The sequence below is a fragment of the Notothenia coriiceps genome, unplaced genomic scaffold, assembly GCF_000735185.1.
Source record: "Notothenia coriiceps isolate Sejong01 unplaced genomic scaffold, NC01 NC01_scaffold00025101, whole genome shotgun sequence".
NCBI classification, from domain to species: Eukaryota; Metazoa; Chordata; class Actinopteri; order Perciformes; family Nototheniidae; genus Notothenia; species Notothenia coriiceps.
The window spans coordinates 3,111-25,690 of NW_011357802.1; the positions used below are offsets into that span (position 1 = coordinate 3,111).

A 22,580-nucleotide genomic window follows, 5' to 3' on the forward strand; every position below is an offset into this window, starting at 1 on the left:
TCTACGTGGGAAATCTGTGACGAGAACAAACATAAGTACCATCCGTTTTTACAATTCTCAAATGTTGCCTCAGGGGAATTGGCAAGAGTCTGAAAATAAGATGATACACAACGTTTGCTATGTATGACTAATACTTGGCTCATAAAGACTGTGTCAACAAGGTGTTTTATTCGAGACACAGCGAGAAAACACTAAACGGCCGACATTACATGATTTATGAAATGAGAAGGAAAACTAGGAACACTAATTGGATTAGAGAGAAACAAAGGAATTTGCTGACCCAATTAACCTCGGATAAACTAAGACAAAATGTATAAAAGAGTTCTTTATTTCTAATAAACACGATTACATGTGGACATGGAGGACGTTTTTATGATGTCTGTTTAAAACATTCTTGCAAACTGCTGTACAAAGCACAAGAGAAGAAGCTATAGGTCAGTACATGAGAGATGGCGTGGTCTAAGTTATTGTAGCAAACTATCCATATATCCGTATTACCATCATCAAAGTAAGGAGAATATTACACTCGGGGAAGGGGCACAAAATGCAACATCAAACATGAAAACTTGTACAACTCTGAAAAGTATACTTTTTAGACACACAAAGGACACATACATTGTATGTGTTAAATAATTTTTGCTTGTCAGGACATAAAAAGCTAACTACATCATTCACAGATTCAGCAGTCTGTTTAAATACCTTATTTCTACAAAGTGAATTTACATTTTTATTTTAAAGTACAAAGTGCAAATACTATGTTTTCCATTATTGCCGATTGGTGAGGGCAGGTACTCCGTGCTGGAGGGGAAATCTCAGATGCTTAGCCTTGCTTCTTCGAGGGATTCTGACGAGAGGAAATTAAAGTGAGTTTCAAACATGCCTTTGTTTTTCTTCGCACTTTTGACAGTTTGAAATAAAACAATGATACTGTTGGACTGCAGAAGAAGCCATTGTATCCACTAGTATGGGAAGAATGGTTTACTTACTAGTTTACTGGAAGGTAAACTCTCTCCTGGCTTGGCCCCTATGAGACAGAAAAAAAAAACTCAACAACCATACGATCAATGCGTGTCAGTTTTAGGATATTTAACAGTCAATTTAAATAAAAACCTTGCATCCCTGTTTCTCATATATCATCTGACTGCGGTCATGATTAAATTGTATCCCTCAATGTGCAAGTGAGAAGATACATATGCTGCAGGAGAACACAAGCAGACGTGTTGTTTAGCTCACCCTCTTCTTTAGTCACCCCGAGGCAGCCCATCAGCTCCTGCAGAGACAGCGCCTTGTCGTTGCTGATGTCGCAGTACTCCACAAACTTCTTCACACACTTCTTTGGCTTGGATTTTTTGCGCAGGAAGCGTTTGAAGGGCTTGATCTCCTTCTTTCCAATGTCGCCGCTGGAATTTTTGTCGAGCTGACTGAAATACCAGTGGACCACCCTCTCCTCCAGGGTGTGGCTGGGGTCTGGCTCTGCCATCCTAAATGACAGATATCAGTTCATGAGCTAATAATCACTTTATCTAACAGTGTGAAATAAGTATTGTCACTGGAGATCAATCAAAAGCTTTGTTAAAATCTGGTGCAGCACAGCACAAACAAACCCACGGGTGTCCATTAATAATTGTAAGATGGACACATCTATTTCCAAAGGCCATACCTTCCGGCTGATGCTGGATCTGTGACGGCGTGCACCATGTCTGTTGACAGCGCGTCAAGTACACTTGTCAGGAACTCTGTTTTCTTTGCCCCAGGACAGCCTGGAAAATAAAACCACAGATACCTGAATCGTATGGAAATAAATGTACTCATATGTCAGCAAACATGGAAAAAGTATCCCTTAGTCAACAGCATGTGGAATGCTGCAGTCATAGGTGGCCTAATAAATGTTTGGGGAGGGACGTCATGTAAAAGGCACTGTAGTTTTAGAGAGAACAAGACGGCAGAGGAGGGAAATAAACCCATACATGACTCTCTGAGTCGTCTTTTACTCCCTCTCATAAAGTGTCAAACCTCCCCTTATCTGGAGGAGGAAGAGGGTACCTGCCAATCATGCTGGAGGCCCTCGAGTGGCTTTGACAGCTGGAGCAGAGAAGATGTTACTTCATCTTGTACGTATGGACAAGAAGCTCCATACAGCTCCTGATACTCACCTGAGACATCAAGGGGTCTCAATCCTGACAGACACTGGTCCTGGATTTAGTCTGAGGGATGTCGGATTTAAAGGTATGCATCCAGAGGCACAACTCAACACCTGATCTTCTGTGTGAGGTGGGATTATTATTTGAGAAGAAACTAAAATCTATCATTACCTACCAAGCTAAAACCAACAGAGAAGCATTATTACTCGCAGAACGGCAGAAAACAAATTAAAATGAGAGACAACTGGGGTGGAAAGACCCTAATGATAGTAATTGTGCGTGTGGCCGTATAGTTTTAAGAGTGAGGAGGCTGAGCCTGTTCTGGAAGAGCTGAAGGCTACGCAGGCCTGAGAGAGATTCCTCTCCTCGACTCCCCTCTGCTTTCTCACAGTCCGGCTTCCCTCTGCTATTCTGCCTGTGGAGAAGAAGAAATTCTCCAGTTTGCTACACTTTGTTTTTATGGCCCAGGCCTGCGGGGCCAGATTCTCCTGTGTTGGAGATAATAGCATGCTTTGCTCCTCTCTAACAGGTGGCGACCAGCATCGGCATAAACACCCGACACTGCACCTCCTCTCCACCTCCATTCCACCTCCACTCCACCTTTCACAACTAGCGCGGAGCTTTAGCTGTCTGCACCGGGCCAAGGGGGTTGAAACATCCACATGTCCAAACTGTTCCACAGCCTCATTTACATATTGAACAGACCTGCGCTTAAGTTTTAGTGGGCCCTCCCTAGTCCAAGCCTAGTAAAATATCCGACCACCTGTTGATGGCTAAACCGGTGCCTTGTGGAGGCTCTTGTGGTACATTTGTCTAGACAGTCATACAATTGCACCCTCAGAAGGCAAAGTGTTTTTATCTGACTGAAAAGAGATTTGTGGGATGCAGTTGGACTTGTTTGAGGATTAGTGTTTTTCATGGAGAGCGCACGTCCTCTCCGTAATGCTGCAGGAATCTGTGCATGTCTGCAGTTTTCCATTCATAATGGGAAGCCATCAGGTTAGGCTAGAGTCCCGTCCTCTGGCAACAGAAGATTTTTCTTGTGGCGGGACAGATCAGCTTATGCCTGTCTGGATGTCGTTTAGCTAAAGGACACAAATGTTCCTGCTGTCATTCAGAGGAAATTGAGGCCATTTTCCATTCCCTTCATGGTTGCAGCAAAATAAGACTACTGTCTTACTCCATAATGATTATAATTATGTAATGCCCACATTTGACAGCTGCAGGATGGAATGAAGTTAAGAAAGCCTCAAGTGATTAAAGAGTTTTCTTGTTGAAAAGCTAAGGTCAGCACCAGTATTCATACGCCTCCATATATCTGCTGCCTGTGAAAAGTTGGCCAGTAAGTGCATGTTTGCATGTGTGCGCCCGTATGCTACTGTCAATAAGAAGCAGTGTTTTTCTACAGAGCCACATGGGGCAGAGTCCTGTCAGCACTCACAGCCGCAGCTTCCAATGGCTGCCCCAGTGCTATCCCATGACCCCGCTCTGGGGAGAAAGCTTGCCAAATACTCCGCTTTCCTCATCCAAAGTTCTCCTTTCTCGCATCTCGCCCCATAAACCTCTCAACACCAGCGCTTCAACAGCAAATGGGGCTGCAGCAATGTGAAGGCAACATTTATAATTATCCCCGGTTTATACAGTAACACGGTTTACAGCCGTTGACGCAATTGCTCATAAAGAAAACAAGACGCTGTGTTTTTTGACCGTGCGTGTTTTATAATCGGAGACCTGGCTGATACGGTGCAAGTTTTTTGACACGTATAGAATGAAGTCTGTGTTCTGGTTTGAGCGTGTGTTAGGTGATTGCATGGCTGAAGGAGTATATTGTTTTCTGTCCTTCCACTATGTGTTTAGGAGGTGTTTGGTTGGGACCTCAAGTCTTTCTCATGGGACAGTTGTGGCTGTTCTCCACCCCATCGCCACTTCACACTTTCCGTAGTTAAACACTGAAATTATTCCCGTTCAATATCTTCCAATAACACACACCAGCAGTGCCACTGGCTAAGATGAGTAACATGTGTTAGTCTCAGGAGCACTCATCCATAACTGTCTATCCCAATGTTTAATACACACTGTACAGAAGTCCTCGATGCCAGTGGACAGAGTGCTGCTCTGCTGCTAAATGCAGCACCTGCGAGCAGAGGGCAGCTCTGGCCAGGCACATTCTTACATAAACACTCGTGGATGTGACGGGAACAGTGGCAGCTCTGTTCATTTGCTGGAGGATTATTAACATGTTTACCAAACCACCAAAAAAACAACAAATTTGCCAAGCACCGTTAAGCTTTTAACTGTGATTTGGTTGTATTCAGCACCTGAGAGCAATAACTCTACATTGCCTATCATTGGTTTTATGAGGAGGACAAGTCATTGCATATTTATAAATGTAATAAAAACAAAGGTAAAGGCACTCCATCCACTGCATTGTAAAACTGTCAAAGTGCAAAACTACGGTCAGTGGAATTGGTGAAAGTTAAAATTGGAAGATGCTCGGCAAAATAAAGTGGACATTTATAATGGTTTTGTTAACAATTTTAACTTTTTTTTAAATTGGTATAGTACTTAAGATACCAATAAGCTTGTTCTAAGTTGTTTTAATTAGTAGGTTTAATCATTCATGTGGGCTCCATTGTAAAGCTAAGCAAAGTGCTTGTATGATTCTGCATTAGATCAGTTGGTGGAATAATGGCCATAAAACAAAGCATATTAAAGTCCCTCAAATTGAAATACATTGTGTAATGGCCCTTCAAAAATAACACTGATGATCTAACACCCCATATTGACAGGACACATCTTATCAAAACCAAACCAATACATTTTGTTATGTAATATCCATAAGGTTATTGTTTGTTTGGGTTAGGATTAGGGTTAGGGTGAAGAACAGGGTTTTGGTAAAAAAAAGCAAAAGAAATACATGACTCTGATTAACGATTGAAGGTGGTCATGTATAAGCGAAACCAACATGGTAATACATGGGAAACGCATGGTGTTCATGTCATAGTCTGAGGTTCTATTGACCCATGCAACCTCCTGCTTTATCATTTGAGTGTAAACATCATTGTTTTGGTAGCATTTTCTGAAAAGACTACTTTGGTTGTTTTTCTTGGAAGAGCACACAGAGTGCTGCTTTGTTATTAAAGTTCCCCTCAAAATGATGCAATCCTTTCATTTCCATTTTTAGTGCTTCCCATTTGTAAATACCACTAGAATATAGCAAAATGTAAGTTCTGCATTCTTGACCACAAACATAGTCTCACCTGGTACACCTAAGCCCACCCCATGACCACCACCCACAAACTCAATTAAGTTATCCAAACAGTTGTCAGTCTTTCTATCACTACCTGTCTCTGGCATCCTATTATCCATTTATCTCTACCTCTGCTGCCTGCTGTTTCTCCTACTTGCTATCATCCCACTATCTTTCATCTCCCATGTCAGTTGAGATTAATCCTCCCCCCAATCCGTCTCTGTCTCCGTGCTTATTGACCATTGAGGGGTGGTATCTGGCAATCCTCAACTCTTTATCAAGCATCTCCTTGACCAACAGTGCTAATGATGTCAACAAACACATACACACACCCGCAATGTTATCACAACCTTGGAAGCACGGCAGCAGTTGGAGGTCGACTGCCGAAGAACTTCTCCATGTGGTCTGAGCAGAGAGGATAAACAGAGACTGGGTCCAGTATTTAGAGACCTACCTTGGAGATGTCTGCTTCTGTAATGGTCCTTAGGTTTAGTTGGGTGGGCCCTGGCATTGCCGTCACACTTTGGCTGTTCATACCTGTGACACAGAATACGCCACATCAGAAAATGCCAATTCACTTGAAATTAAATGGATAAAACATATTGTTAATTTCAGTAAAACTATCCTGTTTTTACAATCAGAGAGGAATGCAATGTTTTCCAATTACCGGTGTACAGTTAAATCTCAGGGATTCAAATAATTGTTTTGTGGCAAACCAGAGGCTGTGAATCACATCCACAAAGCGGGGTAGGATTTGGGGCCAGGATGAGGAACAGAAAAAGGGCGGAGGGAGGGTGAGAATGAGAGATAGAGGCAGACAGGGAGCGTGGGACACAAGGAAGCTTTCACGGCCTCCCTTGGCGAGCCGGCGGAGCCTCGATTGCCGCCGTGCCACTGGGCCAAAAGCTGGGCTGGGACAAGGGGAGACAAGGGGGGGGGGAAATCCACGCTTCCATATGCGTGCTAATGTGCTGTCTGGCACTCTGCCTGAAGCCTTGTTAATCTGATACCCAGCCTCGCTGCTCAGTAAGAGTGTACCAGTGCCCAACTATGCCAGCCTGACTGACCTTTGACCTGCCGCTCCGCAGACCACTGAGTAACTCTGTTTCATGGCCAATGGGCATGTTTATCCGTCTGCTAATGGCAGACTAATGTGCATTTTCTTTTTATTGCTTGAGTTCTGACAGTTTCTTCTAAATAGAGGTATGTTTACATGGTTGTTGGACCTGCAATAGAGATAATGCTCAATTACGCCTTAGTACATCTAGTTTACACATTTGCCAACAAAGGTCATGAAGCAGGGTCACCCAGGTCTTCTCAATTGTCCATTCTTCTGTGTTTGGTTTGCTAATGATCTCTTACCTGTTTAACAACTGTCTGGTTTGTCTGTCACAAAGAACCAAGCAATAAATTCCAAGAATTTGTGTAAATGAGGGTGAAAGTACCATAGGTGAGGTCTCTCCCACCTGGTGGAGGTCCCAGGTATGGGCCGTCCAGTGTCCACCAGCACACACCAGCAGTAGCCGGTGGAGGGGTGACATTGGACCGCCTTGTAGAGTCCTCCTTGGGCACAGTCGGGTATGAACACAGCATCGTTCTTGTGCTGCCTAGCCTCTTCCTGGGCGGACTGCTGCTCCTGGTCACATGTTGAGGCTGGGAAGAGGGGTCAGAGGTGAGGACTGGAAACCAGTATTTCATTTTTTATTTGGATATGTGTGCTAAATATTTTCTAGATTGATCGTCCATCTAATATTCTCAGTCAGATCAAAACCCAAAAAATATTAAAAATATATAAAAGCAGGAAATCTTCATATGTGAGAGGCTACAGCATTTTCTGCCTTTTTTAAAGAATAATTATTAGCATAGTAGGAAAACATTTTTGTTTGATCCACTTATCGATTAATCGAATAAACAATGCATCTCTTTAAAGGAATCAGTGGGAGGCAGAGGTTGGTCATCCAAACACACACTCCCCACCCATAAAGACAGCATGCACCTAGGTGGTCTTGGTTGTGTGACTTGGCAAACACACGCCCCAGACACACACACTTGACGTGAAGAAGAGGATTTGTTTAATGTTAAGAATGACTTCCAATCAGATATGGCTTACACATTTTGGATTTATACAAATTACAGTGTGTTTAAATTAATTTATGTTTAAAACTAAATACATGCTCTGCTCTCTCATTACACTCTAACGTGCCTGAAGCAGTGGAGGAGGCTGGAGAAGACAAAGGGTGGAGTGCTCGGAGACAGTGTGTGTAGACTGTGATATCAGCCCCCGTGGCACTGTTTACGCACATTAACAGGCTAATGACTAAGTACAGCTCCCTATGCCCCAAGTTAAGTAAATATTTGGACACACGGCTGCCCTCTGTGGATGTGTGTGACAGAGAGAGAAATAGACAAGACAAACGCATAGCGGTGGTCAGTCGGGGCCTTCGCCTCCAAACACCCACACTCGCTGACACACCACTGCAGGGCACCAGGGATCTATATGTTTACATGTTCAGAATTCCAGGGGAAAATGCAATGCTTCATGATCCTTTCTTTTATCCGTACGTATGGAGAATGCAGCGGCTTCCATGGGGTTTTGCAGAGCCTCAGCAGCAGGATCTAATCAGACGTTCCTCTGCAGCAGCCTCCTTCTCTGCCGTGCAGCTCTCCAACTGAGATTTGAGCATTAAACTCAGGGATGAAAGTAGAGCTCTTCTGGCCATGAGGGCTTTCATCACCAATCTCTCCCTCCCTTCACTGCTTCGCCCTCGAGGCTCGGAAGCCACTGCGGGATTATGGATATCCCTTTTCTTTGTTTATTTTCATTAGAGCTCTTTACCCACACAAAAGCGACCAAATGAAATGCCTCCCCGCTTTCTCAACCGACTCTCTTCGCTCCAGTTCATCCGTATGGGCTCTCTTTGTTGAGGCGGGTGTGTTTTCTTCACCCCAATACCCCAAAGAGCACATGGTAATCAAAACCATCAATGCTGCATTTCTCAGGGTTTTTTTATTGGCTGTAAATTATGATAATGGTATTCACACACAAATGCACGCAGGCTTCTCATCTCCAGGCAAGCCTCAAAATTGCATTGTTTTATTCAGAAAGCAACATATTTCCCCTAAGAGCCAAGAGGCAACTGATCTGTACAATGAGATAACCGGGCATGTGTGTAAGAGGAGACCAGAAGCGACCAGGCAGAAGAATAGGAGATCCTGTGTTTGTGCCATGTGCTGATAATTACAGATACACTGCAACGCGAGGAACCACAGAGAAGCAGATCCTTTAAGCCTGACGCACTCCAACACCAAGATGTATTGCTTTCACAACCCACCATCTGTCCTTAAAAGACAAGAACTGCCTCAAACCATGATTGCTCACACAAGTCGGAAAAAACACAGAGCGTGCTTTCAGTTGAGGTTTGCTAACACCCGATCGCCGTCATTAAATAAAAAATGGTCTTTGAAACTCACATGGTGCTCGTGTTCTATTGTTCTGTCGGCTGCGGACCTGCTCCGTCCACAGAGTGGGGTACTGGGAAATGATGTCTGAAAGAAATCATCAAGACAGCTTTATTAGCTCCAATAGAAAACACACTCGTATCATCTGAGTCAAACCTGGGGGTTCCAAAACTCACAGACTGTAAAATGCACATCAAGGTTATCGTTTGTCAAACTGCTGCAGTGCAGGTGGGAAATAAATTGTATGATAGATGTGACCAGAAATAAAGCAGCGAAAAGAGTCTGCAAGTAGCCCACTGTATTATCTGGCGATCACAATTATAATATGTTGCTTCCTTCACAATATAAAAGTGCATCTTAGCTCAATGTGATCATCTGCTTCCAATTCACAGTGATGGAGAGTATCTTAATTGAACTTGAAATGGAGGAAGTGGTTTCTCTACCATTTGAAGTTCAACGGATATCATAACATAAAAATACTCACAGATGTATTAGCTTATTTTAAGTTTCATAACTAAACTCAACCCTTAAAACAGATTTACCCTTTTGAGAGGTTTATATTTCTAGATTATTTCAATTAAAAAACATTCGAATGTTGCAGCTCATTGAGCTAGAGCTGATATTAAATAGCCCCTTTTATGCTTTTTGTGGTTTTCGCTTTCCTGTACTGTATTAAATAGGTTTTTGCGCATGTAAATGGTCTACAAAGGCTAAAATCCCAAAGTTCCCCAGAAGGAGTTTATCGCCCACCCCTGCTTAAAATCACCTCCATTGGACTCCTTTGTTTACTTCAGTAACATAGTGACATCCCTATGGTACACTAGTGCTTCTATTGGCTAGAGCTCCAACCCATTGTATGTGAAACACTATGGGGCGTGACATCTCTAAGCAGTTGACCAATCACGACAGAGCCGGCCAGCTAACCAATCAGAGCAGACTGGGCTTTTGGTTTTTTCAGACAGAGGGTGAAAAGAGGTGCTGCAGCACAGGCAGTATGAGGAAAAACACCTTTTTGAACATTAAAGCACAGAAACATGTCACAGTAGAGGCACACAATATAAATATGAACCTGAAAATGAGCATAATAGGGCCCTTTTAACTAGTTTACATGGGGGGGATGTTTTAATCTTTGAAATGTAGCCAGTAAATAAAGCTTTTAGATAGTTTTGCTGAGTAGAAAGCACAATAGTTCTCCCAAAATGTAGTGGATTTGAAGCATGAATTAACCAAAGCTAAGCATGTGTACCTAAGCACCTAAGTAAATACCTTGTCTAAATAAGTAAAAGAAAAGCTAAAAGTGAAATTCTTATGGAATGACACAACTGTTCATGACTGCCGCTCTTTGTTACTGGCTTGCTTGATGGTATTACCAGTACTTTATGGAGGCTTAAGAGCAACATACAAGTCATGCTGAAGTTGTCCTTTTAGTTTTCCATACATAAACATCCTAACAATTCACAATTAACAATTGAGTCACTCAGTGGTGACGCATTAAACGCACAAACAATAGCTCACCTTCTTCGTCGCCGGCAGGCTGCGGATCCACCACTAGGCCGGTCTCATCTGCATTTAGAATGGAGAATATTTGCAAGGAGACTACAATTACGAGAGTAAGCTTAAGAACACTTAACTGAATGAGATTTGCACTTTGCCCGGCTAAGAAGGAAGTAGAGGAGAGGAGAAGGAAAAAGAGAGTTGTGTGTGTGTGTTGAAAGCTGAAATACGGTGTGTCTTACAGTAAGAGAAAAAGGGAGCAAAATCAGAAGTTTAGTGGTCATATATTCCCATGGTTTCCCTTCATGCAACAAGGGAGATGATTATGCTATGGAGGACAGATTGAGGTCAGTTAAAATGAATGAGAAGACGAGGAGCAGTTCCCCCAGATGCTTTTCTCCATCCATCCGTCGCCTGCATTTGAGTCACGAGACCTGTTTGAAGGTGGGAGAGATACAAGGGGTGAAGAACCCAGTAGCCAAGTCTGACAGAAACCAATTAACAGTGGGAGAATCGAGCTCAGTGTTTGTTTGGACTCTGTTTGTTTGATTTGTGGTGGGAGGGAGATGGGGATGGAGGTCTTGAGCCGCTTAGGGTAAAACCAAGGCTGTAGGTGGTTAACCTCAGTGTAGGGCACTCATTCTGCTCAAAGTAAAGCTCTGTTAGTGCATGAGTCAGGGCATCTAGAATGGGTGGCTACAGCTTAAACTCATTTGCTTTAACAATGAATTCTCCATTGCAAAATCGGGATCTTGCATTAAACGCAAGTATTTTAAGCCAGCCATTCATCTTCTTAAGCATGCTTGGTGGATAAAAATACATACAGTCAGTGTGAATTACTGAGGCAGACATGTTATTACCCTGCTCACTTAACGGATGGAAATGCCATTTCAAAAAGCGTATTTATGATGCGGATTTACGATAAACCACTAATGACCGATCTTTACTTTGCGGCCGTTTACATGACTGTAACACCTCTTTTAGCATCTGCCAGGAAACCCCCGCGCTATTTGTGGTCATACGGCATTAGTTTAACTGCTGTTTGTCAGTCGTCAGCTGCATATGACTCCAGCATGTGAATGAATTTGTAAAATGGGTTTTAGGGCAAAGCATTTGGTGTTTAACATGACCAATATTCTGATAATAAAAGAAGAGCTATGGCTGCAGTGAACTGCTTAGGTACTGAAGGACTTTGGCTGAATCCAAATATTGATGCAATCGCTGCTATTTTCAGTCACACCACAAATCTACAGTTTATTCTGCTTTTCACCACCCTGTTTATCCAACCAGTTCTTTCCCTCTCCCACCATCCCTCCTCCTCTCTCAAATGTTGCATTCCCACTTGATCTATGTGTAATGAGTTGGCTGGGCTCAGACAGACACTATACCCAAGAGTGTTTACAGAGAGAAAGACCTAAATGTCACACTGACGGGAATAATCCATGTGACAAAAACAACTGGATGTATACACACTTTCTCTCTCACACACACAAGCAACATACACAGACGATCACATTAGGAAAGAATTGGAATCAACCCAAATTACACGTTAGCTTTCTGAGCTTTCAAATAACAGCAGTTAAACAACTCATCTTTTACAAAATGAGAGAAAGAAATACAGTATCTGGAGTCGAGTGGTTTCGTATCTGGAAGAGGGGTAAATGTTGATGAGACACAGAGAGAAAGAAGAGTGGATTAAGTGAGAACATTGCCTTGTTTCTTGCTTAAAAAGAAGGAAACCAAGATAAATCAAGTTAGAGAAGGAGAATGAAAAGTCAGTTTTCCTTCATTCTGGCTGCTCCCTGCTGTTCTAAAGACAGCAGGCTGTTGTATCTGCTGTCGGTGTGCATCAAAGCTCTCCCCAGCCTCTCCTTAGTCTGCAGTCTGCTTTTATATCAGCCTTCGGGCTGCTTGCACTCTCTCAAATTGAAGAAATATTAGAAAGGCAAGCCTTAACAGGAGACCTGCCCTGCACATCTCCAACACAGATGCAGGCAAACAGACAGAGAAACAAATGAATACACACTCACATGTACATACATGCTTAGATGATACACACACAGACAAACATAAAAGCATGCATGCAAAAGATTCAATATGCCCCTGAGAGGATTTTCTTCTCGAATAAAAGGCTCACCTGCTTTACCTGGCTCTCTTGTAGTAGCTCTCTCTTGTTTTGAAGCTGCAAGGCAACATGTTGAAATTAATTAAAAGTTCAACAACACACACCCATTTCATGTTATCATCAATATTAAAAATGCATAAATCAAGTCATGAATGACACAGCAAAAAATATAGTATTTCGACATGTTATACATTTAATTGGAAGTGGCTAAATACACTGCATGTTTATCAAGATGCATTTTATGACATTTTCATATTAACAATACATCTACTGCTGCTACCTCTGGCACATTTTCACTATCAAGACGGCATCAACTTCCAAGGCGGCCCCATGGAGACGCACGGGGACGACATGTGGCATTGGTTATTTGATTGTTTGGCATCCTCGGAGAACACTTACATTCCTTACAGTTTAGCTTTCTTGCTCAACTCTGCAGCACGGATTTTCTACCAGGCTTATTTACACACACGCAGCTCCAGGCCTTGAGCAACACTCAGTCCTCGGGTGGCCCTCCAACCCTGTGGCCGTCAGTCCAGTCACTGACCACTTTCCCACAGGACTCACGATTACACCCCCCACAAAAACACAATGTCATGCTTTGCTTAATTCAATGTATCATCCTTGTTTTACACAATTACAGAAAAACGCGTACTGATGGAGATCAGCCATTCTTTTTCATGTCATACATCGGTCTTGTTACAAAATGCGATGCCTGTAATACGGCACTGACTTGTAAATACAGTGTGCATAACTATTTACATTTTGCTCTATAAGACTGGGGTTTTACCCACCTTGGCAGCGGGGTTTTTTATTGGCCACTGCTGAGCCACTGATGGGTCGGCCGTTGGGGTTGACACACCAGCAGTATCCAGTGTAGCTGTGGCACTGAACCTGTAATCAAACAGCATGTAAACAAAGTCAGCACTAGCTGGAATCTAGGAGAATAAAATATTGGACGGTGTAAACATGGGATTCAAGAATTACATTTTTTTTCATAATATGTCACAATTTTTCACAATAAAATGTCGCAAATAGAGAAGTCTGCCTTGAAATCAAAGAAGTTCATAATATACAATTCAATTCCTGCAGGGGAAAAGAGATAATCGTTTAGCTTTTTTTCTCTGTGGCCTCAGAAGTTGAGAGCTTTGCCTCATATTAAAAAAAGAAGTTACGAACATCATTTATGTTGAGTTTTTTTGTTACCTCGCTATATGTGCCATCAGGGTTGCACACAGGCACAAAGACCTGCGGGAAGAGCTTCTTGGCCTGCTGCTCTGTGTACTTCTTCTCTGCAACACATCTGGACGTATCTGAGGAGCACCACAAATCACCGGGATCACTAAATATCACAGAAACCCATGATTCCATCCACAGCTCAACTGTTTTCTATGAACTATTAAACCCCACATACTTTGAAAAGTCAGGAGAAGATTTGTTGAATCTCACAGATGGTGGGGAATGAAAGAAATATGCAGGGAGAGAGGAGAGACGGAGGGGAAACAATTCAAGACATTTCGGAAGCGTGCGATACTTGTGTGGCTGGGAATAGAACCAACACCCCCGGCCTCATTAGGAGCAAGTCAGACAAGCCTGCTCAGTGCCTGGTGGTAAAGTCATTACTGAGCTCCTGTAGAACATTCCAGGCACCCAAGAAAAGGGCTGATGCACGAGGAAAACATGACCCTTCCTTAATGTCTGTTTAAAAACCTCGACCGTCTGAGCTGTACATTTCGAGATGTCCTCTAACTATTTGTCGACATAAATATTGGTCAGCAACTTTTCACCTATAAGCACCTCATGTCTTTTCGCATCTCTCTGTCAAATCCATGGCTCATCCTGTCATTCCACCTGGCCAAAACACCAGCTGTGCAAACTCTCAGGAAATGTTGGGCAGCGATGGGTTTGATGGGAACTTTGTGTGACACATTAGCTGAGATGCCAGTCAGGGCCTGGCAGGTTCAGATGACATTAAAACAACGAGTCATGCCAAGTTAAAAAACAGTTTGGTCAGGAGGCTGCATGGCGCTGGCAGAGCCAACAGTAGATTAGCCATTAGACTCAGGCAGGGGAATGTGCACTGGTTTTTCTCAGTCTAGTGTGTGTGTGTCTGTGTGTGTGTATCATTGTCACTGGATGTTCCGGATGGAGAAAAACAGCAAGTTGAGGAGCTCTAAAGTTAGCTGCAGTGGAAAAACCCCAAACCATCGTCTTTCTCTGGGGGCTCGGACAAAAAAACTGGTGGAAAAAATGACAGGACACTTGAATCATCCGAGCGCAGTGATAGAAAACAAATGTGGTGCCAATCTCACCATCCTCAAACACAATCCCATCTCTGTGCTGGTAGGGCAGACCGGCCCTGGTTTATTTCGGCTGCTGACTCGGCGGCTGCTGCTGCTGCTGCTGCTGTGTCTTTCACCCCGGCCCTCCAGAAGCAGAGGGGGGTCCGAGCTCTTATAGACCCGATGTTATTGACGTATACAATACGACTTTCATGGACTCTCGTCCCTTTCAGCTTCCTAGCTGGAATCCTCTATTCTGTGTCAAGGCGCTGTCCGCCACATCCAGATGTCCGCTTAGAGACGTCGCCATAGTGACCCAGAACGGGCATCAAATCGTGGAATGCTTTTCCATCATATGAGACTTCTTTTTAAGCAAACCCTTTCGCACTCGATCCCTGCATTAGTGATCTAATATTGAAATGTGTAAGAATGGGGCATTGTCCCCAGTCTGTAGAGCGATGAAGTCGCAGTATAGAGTTAGTGAGTGGGGCGGGGGTTAGAAGGTTCGGGCCCTCAGCATTGGGGTGTAAGGGTCCAACAATGAGGGAGTCTGTGAGCCGCCTGACCTCATTGGCTCTCCTTCCCCTTTTGCTTTTCATCTCCATTCTTCCATCGGTCACATACATACGGCTTTACATCTAGTATGTTGAAAATGAAGCCATTAATTATTGTCACAAGATTTCATTCAGATGCCCTTGACTCTGCATAATAATTTGATTTTAGAAAGCACAAGCCATTTCATATCACTGAGGAAGTCGTAGGTCCTCGAATTTCTAACAAAGTACAAATAAATCATTTCCATTCAAACTAATTCATTGGACAAATCAACATTCATTCTTTATCAGTACAATTGGTGATGAAACCATGGAGCAACAAACCCCCCCTCCAGCTCTCACTGTGTCAACCCCACTCGTCGTCCCAGCACTCAAAGAATCAATTATGCTGAAATGAATTTAAGCCACAAGTTTCTCCTGTGACCCCCCTCTGCGCATTCGAGAGAGCCAGGCGGCGCTGAAGCGTGACTCATGACCTGACCTTTGCATGGCCCTCGGATGACCTCCAGCTGGGGGTCGCGGCACTTGGCTCGGAGGAACTCGCAGCGAGATGTGAAGGTCCTGCCGTCGGAGGCGCACAGGGGCTTGCGAGGAGCTCCGCTGCATTCCATGTTGCACTCCTTATCCTGATCCACCCGCAGGAACTGCAGGAGTAAGAAAACAGTTGTGTAATAAGACTGGGACATGAATGAAAACACTTTAATCTCAACAACAACAGGTGGGATACTGGAGGGATTCATGAAGACTAAGGTTTGACATGTGTAGGAGAAAATGCATTCTATAAAAACAGGTGTCCATTTCCAAAGCCATACAAATGGTTAATTCTTTTCAACTTTTATCAGGACATTCATAAGCAATTTTCTCCCATGAATACACTAGAAAGCATTGCAACACACGGACAGAGAGTTGAGGCAGTGTGTTACTACACGCCTGTCAGGGTGCAGCCATGCTTTGTCTCCGTCTCAAGGGCTGGAGAAGTCTTGACTGACGCTTCCCCTTCTCTTTGTCATTGCCAACACCTGCACAGGTATTCACCTGGAATCGCTCCTGAGGATGTTTTACTCAGCAATGAAAAGATAAACAAGGACAGAGACTCCTGGCTGTACGCATCGGATCACCTGTGTCAATGCCACCATTGTATCTACCACCGTGGTATGAAACCCCCTCACCAGGCCACACAATGGGGGGCGGCGGCGGTGGTGAAGGGGCTTGGCAACAAGCTGTGACTGCTACAATGAATGAAAAGACGGTGAATGATGAGTGGCTGAATCAACTAGATGTCAAGGAGCTTTGTGCTGCTACAGTTTGAGTGTTGGGTTTTCATAAAGTTTGCTTGATTAATTCATTTGGGTGATATAATGACCTGGATTGAGCGGAAAAAAACAAACTCTATATGCTTACGCAGGTGCTGTCTATATCTAAAGAGTAACACCTATCTGCTCTCTTTTTGACTTCTGTTATGATGGTAACATTTGCACAAAAGAAAAACTGTCATTTTTCATTCAGTGGATGCACACACACACACACACACACGCACACGCACACACAGCTCATCAATCTATGGCACAAAGCAGAGAATCAAAGCCCTCAATTAAAGGTAAGCCATAAAAATCTGTTATGCGTTATCAAAAGAAAGGGCATGGCAAGATAAAGTATGGCAAGAAAAAAAAACACATCCATGAAAAGGGTGGGATGATCACCAATAAAGAAATGTGTTATGTCTGACATCTTACAAATGAAGTGAGAGATGACGTTTGATGACAGCCCCCTGCACTCAGACCAGCAGGGCTGCAGGGCGGCATGCACCTGGAAGAGGGTTGGCAGTGAAGGCAGCATCGCCCTGGGACGGGGGGGGGGGTTACAACCCACTCTGTCAACCCCACTCATAAATCTTCCCGGGGGGGATCAGAGAGGAGAGGCCCGTTCAAACACATCGGAAGAGGAGCCGCGAGGGAGGGGAAGATGAATCTTTTCAATTGAATGATATTTTTCAAAACACTTATTCTTTAGAAGCTCTTTCTTCCCAGGCTTTTTAAAATGATGTGTTGTCATGAGAAGAAGACAAAAAGCATCCTGGAAAGCAGTTTGTCTTACAAGAACAGCCTGTGTCCAAGTCTCAAGACTCATCCATCTTTCTAGACAGAAATATGGAGAGTAATCCCTCTTCCTCCTTTGGGGTTAATATGAATGCTGAATGCTTCTATTTCCAGTGGTTAAAGGGAACTTATGAAGTATTGCATTTATTTTGGGCACAGCAGTAGGGTTCATATTTGTCTTCAGCCCCTTTAGTTGTCTGGGATCCGCTAAAAGGTCCCAAGATAAATCTGAGGGTTCACAAGATGTGAAAGTAAAAGAAAACGATGGGGGTCACGTTGTTTTTCAAGGCTTTTCCTGCCTGTATTTGATAGCAACAAAAGCGTAATGATAGGAAATTGGACAGAGAGAAAGGGAGGTTGTGAACAAGAATCCCAATTGATGGTTTCTTAAGCCTACCACTCATGCACTTCATACAGAAATATCTTATAGTATAAGTAATTAATTTCCCATCATCCAAATTTAGATTTTCATCCAGACATTATTTACTTGGATCCAAGGCTCTTCATCCACGTGATTTAGCCACGGCCTTGAACCTTTGGCAGAAAGCTCAAATATTAGCAACATTTCCCTTCAATCTGTGAAGTGCTTCACCAACATTGACACATGTTTTATTGCCTTTATAAATGCCTTTGCTTTGGAGTGCAACAGCAACTTTTTCTGCAGTATTTCCAAACATTTATCACACTTTCACCATCTGAAGGACGTATGCTCTTCTGCAGCAGAACAGCAAAAGGAACGCTGTCTCTCCGAAACGACCTGTGATTGGTCACCTGTGACCCGAGAAGAGTCCTGTTAAGGGCTTGACATGGAAACAAGAGGAAGCACATAACTTTCCGACAACATGATTTATAATGTGAAAGGTTATTATAGAATGTTTGCCCAAAGATAAAAGCTGCCTACCAAATCTTTAATTGCTAGGCCAACACCCCGGAAAATGAGTTTGTTAGCCTCTGAAATCATTAAAATTGAACAATATGAGAGGTACAAAAATCCCTTTCTTCTCCAGATTAAGGCTACTATCTGCAATGAAGAAATTGATTCTGTTTAAAGGCCAAACAGGTTGGGTACCACTGGATGACAGGTGTTTTTAAACAATATAAACTTAATTCCTGAAGAAACTGTCACTTCCTGTCTTTGAATGGGAGAGGGGTTGGTTTGAAGACTTCTAACCAACTTGGGGGCCAAATTGACTTTCATTAACATAAGCAACACTTTTCATTATTATAGTGCTTTGTAATAGGGACACTTTATTTCTCTTTTTCCAGCTAAACATTTCTTTGTCCATTCATCTGGAAAAACTAGGAGTTTAACATCTCCCTGCCTCTGCTTGTTAGTGTCTCTGAGTTTCTTGGATTGTTTGCTTCATTGCATCTGACTGACAGTTTCCCGTCGGTACCCCCCTCCCTCTCCCCCTGTCCTCCCACAACAGTTAGGACATCCCTGTGCAGCGTTGACCTCCTCTCACCCTCCACTCTGTCGCTCACAGCTCACCCCTTCACATAAAGTCTAGCAGGCGTGACAGGCTGGTGTGAGGGTGTTTGACCGCAGCTAGTCCCTGCTCTGATGGAGTCTGAGTGCGTCCAGCTATGGTTGGTGGTGGTCCGCCAGTCTCGCCGCGGCTCGTACTGGCTACCCCCGTGCTCACACTACACCAGCACGGTCGGCATAAGCCCCCGCAAGCCAGCAGACTGACAACCCAAACTGATTCATTCAGCCGCCCAGCATCCTGCTAGATGTCCACTGCAAAGCACACAGCTGAGCGCCTGCATGTTGACGATAAAGCTCCAAGAACACAGCGTGGACAAAACACAGTTAGTTATGAAATCAGCCACCCATGAAATCCGCCACCCAGATTCTCTATCAAGTGTTTATTTCAAAAGCACAGTTGGCCATACTAGAGGAGGAGAACAAATAAGATGTGAGAGCGAGTAAGAGGAAGAAGCGTGAGACGGATGGTGTGTTGAGGACCTCTTCCTCTTATGTACTGCTAATGGCAGTTAGCTGTCGGCTACACATCTCTTAGTGTTTGGTCTGTGGTGATGGATGGGCGAGGCCACGGCAGAGCCCTGACATTCCCATGATGTCTCATTCCTGCCTCTCCAGGCCGGCAACATCACCATGCACAGCAACATGGTGGAGAGTGATCGATGGTCTACGCCTCGGCAACATGCATCACAAGCATACCCCCCGATTTATCATAGAAGCAGACTCATACAAGACAGTGACTCAACTCCTTTACTTTCAGACAGCTGGCTCTCCATCTCTGTTTTTCTTTCTCTTTATTTTTATTTTTCTGTTTTCAGGAATATTTTTGTATTCTTTGTGTGATCTTTCTTGGAAGATGCTTTCTAAATCTGCTCAAATAATACGAGAGGTTGGCAAAGGAACAAGAGACGGGCGAGAGAGGGCGAGACTGGCGGAGTGTAAGGGAAACATTTTTTTTTCCAAGACAAACCAGCATACAAATCAAATCCAATTACCTCCCCCTAGTTCTGCAGCATTGTGGGATTGAAAGGAGTACGGAGAAGGCGAGACTCCAGCAGTGAGCACATTGTGGGCTGATAAGGGCCCTCTGGGCTAGGAGGCCCCCGCTTCCAGCGCCCCGAGAGGCCCCTCACACCACAGCCCCACAGGGTCAATAGGGGCCCAAGCTGAGAGCCGTGGCAACGTGTTAAATGGCCTTGGCGGGAGTTTCCTGCGTGGACGCGAGGATGCAAAGAGGATCATTAGTTTCCAGCATGGTGGAAAGGGAAGAAAGTGACAGCCTTTAACCAGGCTACTAACTCAATCAAAGGAAAAGCCATTTAATTGCTGTGAAAGATGTTAAGAAGAAAAGAAGGGGGTGTGAAAGGCCAGTGATAGTCAAGTGACAAAGAAAAATCACTGAGCAGGTGCACAATTGTGTGAAAGCATAGGGGGCAATGGAGTTCATATGTTATACTGAAATGGCTTTCACCAGGTTTGAAAGAGAGGCAGCCAATGCTCCCTCATCATTTCAAATACTATTTCAGACTTCCATAAACCATGGAAAAGTCTGCCTCATGAATAACCTGGGCATTCATCCATATATTTAACTGCCTGTTCGACCTCAAATATGCACAAAATATCACATGGAGACATTTCCTTGAAACCAACAATAACCTCTCCTGTGTCATACAATAAGCAATTAATCTCGCACAAAGTACTATAAAAAAAAGTTCAGTGCTCCATGTGCCGTTCCAACAAATGAACCACAGTGGGGAGGTATAACGCAGACACAGTTACCACTGCAATGAAAATAAATAGGTTTCTCATTATTGCAGTCCTGAGAAGTGTGGACTCTGTGTCGTATCTGTGTTGACTTTACACAAATGGCTAAGTATTATCCATGCCATCTCAATAAAGAAACATACATGTGTAAATGTGTGTGTCATGGTGAAAATACAGGGGGAGCATCTGCTCAGTACAACACTTCCTCCCACATTCCACATCTCCATAGTGCCATCAGGGAGAGAGGATCTCCGACCCCTCACCTGCAGGTTAACGACTCATGGCCATTTGTCTCCAATTGGATATTAAGGCATCCTTACCCGAACCATAAATAACGATGCCGGGGGAGGCTGCTGTCACATCGACCTCTAAATCAAGAGGTGAAGTCTCTGACAGTGCACATTCCGCTCTCTATTATTCCTCCTTCAGCACTGTACCTGCACTTGATAGTGGCCATGAAATTCCCCTTATCTAAAGATGCACTTTCTCATGCAGTGAATGGACTCTATGCAAAGCTCTGCATGCTGCTGTAAACAGTGCCATGTGCTTTGGAGCAGCAGACCTGCTGACTGGCAGAGTAACCTGCAGAGCCCTGGCACTACAGGAGAGAGCAGCACAGGGAGGCAGGCAGGTAGAGGCTCTGAACAGACTACAGCCTCTGCCTGCAGAGACCTTAAAACACAGTGAAATGGAGTTTAAATATTTAAACTTTTCCCAGTACTTCATCGGAATCTATTAGGTTTTTTAATCTATTTTATAACCAGCCTGAAATCTGTCAGATATTAACAAATTATGAAACATTAAAATACTTGAAGAGAGATTACCTAAGAATCATAGTGTCAGCATGTGCCATAATGCTGTTAATATATAATTATGTTTGTTAAATAGGCCTAGTTTCAATAAAAGTTTGATAATTTTAATAAAAGTTATCAGAGGTAACACTGACAATAAATACAGAAAGGAGGATAAATGCCTGTCATATGTACTAACTGATTAAGAAAGAAAAAAACCTTGACAGAAGGGATTTCTGAAATATTACGCATGAAGGAGCATATCCTTTACTCAAATACTTTATTTTAACCCTGGACATTAGTGAGACGTATTCTGCAAGTTGAATGGCTCTTCTTCCTACCGTGAGAGCAGAGAACTTCTGAGCGCGTCCAGCACACAGCAGACAGAGGATGAACAGCAGCGGGCAGACGTGCATCCTGACGCAGTGTAGCAATACACTCCAAATTACGCACGGTCCAAAAGTCTCCTCTGTGTTGCCCGGACCTCAACAAAGCACACAAATAGTTTTTGGAAGTTGTCGATAAGGTTTAAAAATCCACAGTAGTGCTTGCGCAAAACAGTAAGTGTTGGACTGCTGGTGTATTTCACTTCGTCTCCTTGGTTTCGACTGCCAAACCGTTGGTGTAGACACTCTCCTTAATTCTGGCAGTGCGATAAACCCCCCGTGTCCCTGACCTTTTCCCCTCCCTCGATGTCTCTTCTCCCTTTTCCCTCTCTCCCATTCGACTTCTTTTCTCCACACCCCCTCCCTCCACACTTGATTTTGTCGACTAGATTCCTTATCGGATGCAGGTAGTTCCTTATAGCCGTCAGGTGTAGGTTTAGAGGGACTGCGTCTGCTGCTGGTAGCTGAGGCAAACACGTCAGGTATTCTTTTATTTGGCTTCTCCTTAAAAAACAGCAGCAAGTAATATACTTTTGTTCAGAGGACCTGTGAGGATGTTCGAGAGAGGGGATCAGACAGGCTACTGTCTGCTGGGAGCCTCAGCAAGAACAATAAATACTGTCTGCGTGCACACTCTCATAGTGGACACACACAAACGCGCACACGCACTTCAATATGCAATTTAGATTTTTCTCGACTCTCTCTCAGTTTAGTATAACATTCTACAAAGAAAGTTCCACAAAATCATTTAAGTC

At 43.7% G+C, this 22,580-nt stretch overlaps 1 protein-coding gene across 3 annotated transcripts; it reads right to left on the reverse strand.

Moving 5' to 3' along the window:
• Positions 1-307: 307 nt before the first annotated feature.
• On the reverse strand, positions 308-22,414 carry smoc2 (SPARC related modular calcium binding 2). Of its 3 annotated transcripts, none has more exons than XM_010783421.1 (13): positions 21,781-22,414; positions 15,784-15,946; positions 13,673-13,779; positions 13,261-13,360; positions 12,491-12,526; positions 10,366-10,413; positions 8,863-8,937; positions 6,837-7,044; positions 5,846-5,928; positions 1,661-1,760; positions 1,234-1,481; positions 987-1,024; positions 308-844 (listed from the first exon to the last, which is right to left on the reverse strand). In XM_010783421.1, exons 1-13 carry the CDS (start codon positions 21,853-21,855, stop codon positions 821-823), a joined length of 1,305 nt encoding a protein of 434 aa, XP_010781723.1. In that variant the 5' UTR covers positions 21,856-22,414; the 3' UTR covers positions 308-820. The 3 variants fall into 3 exon arrangements, with proteins under 3 accessions (XP_010781723.1, XP_010781724.1, XP_010781722.1); XM_010783422.1 differs by having other exon boundaries at positions 6,858-7,044; positions 12,482-12,526; XM_010783420.1 differs by having other exon boundaries at positions 12,482-12,526.
• Between the last annotated feature and the right edge of the window lie 166 nt (positions 22,415-22,580).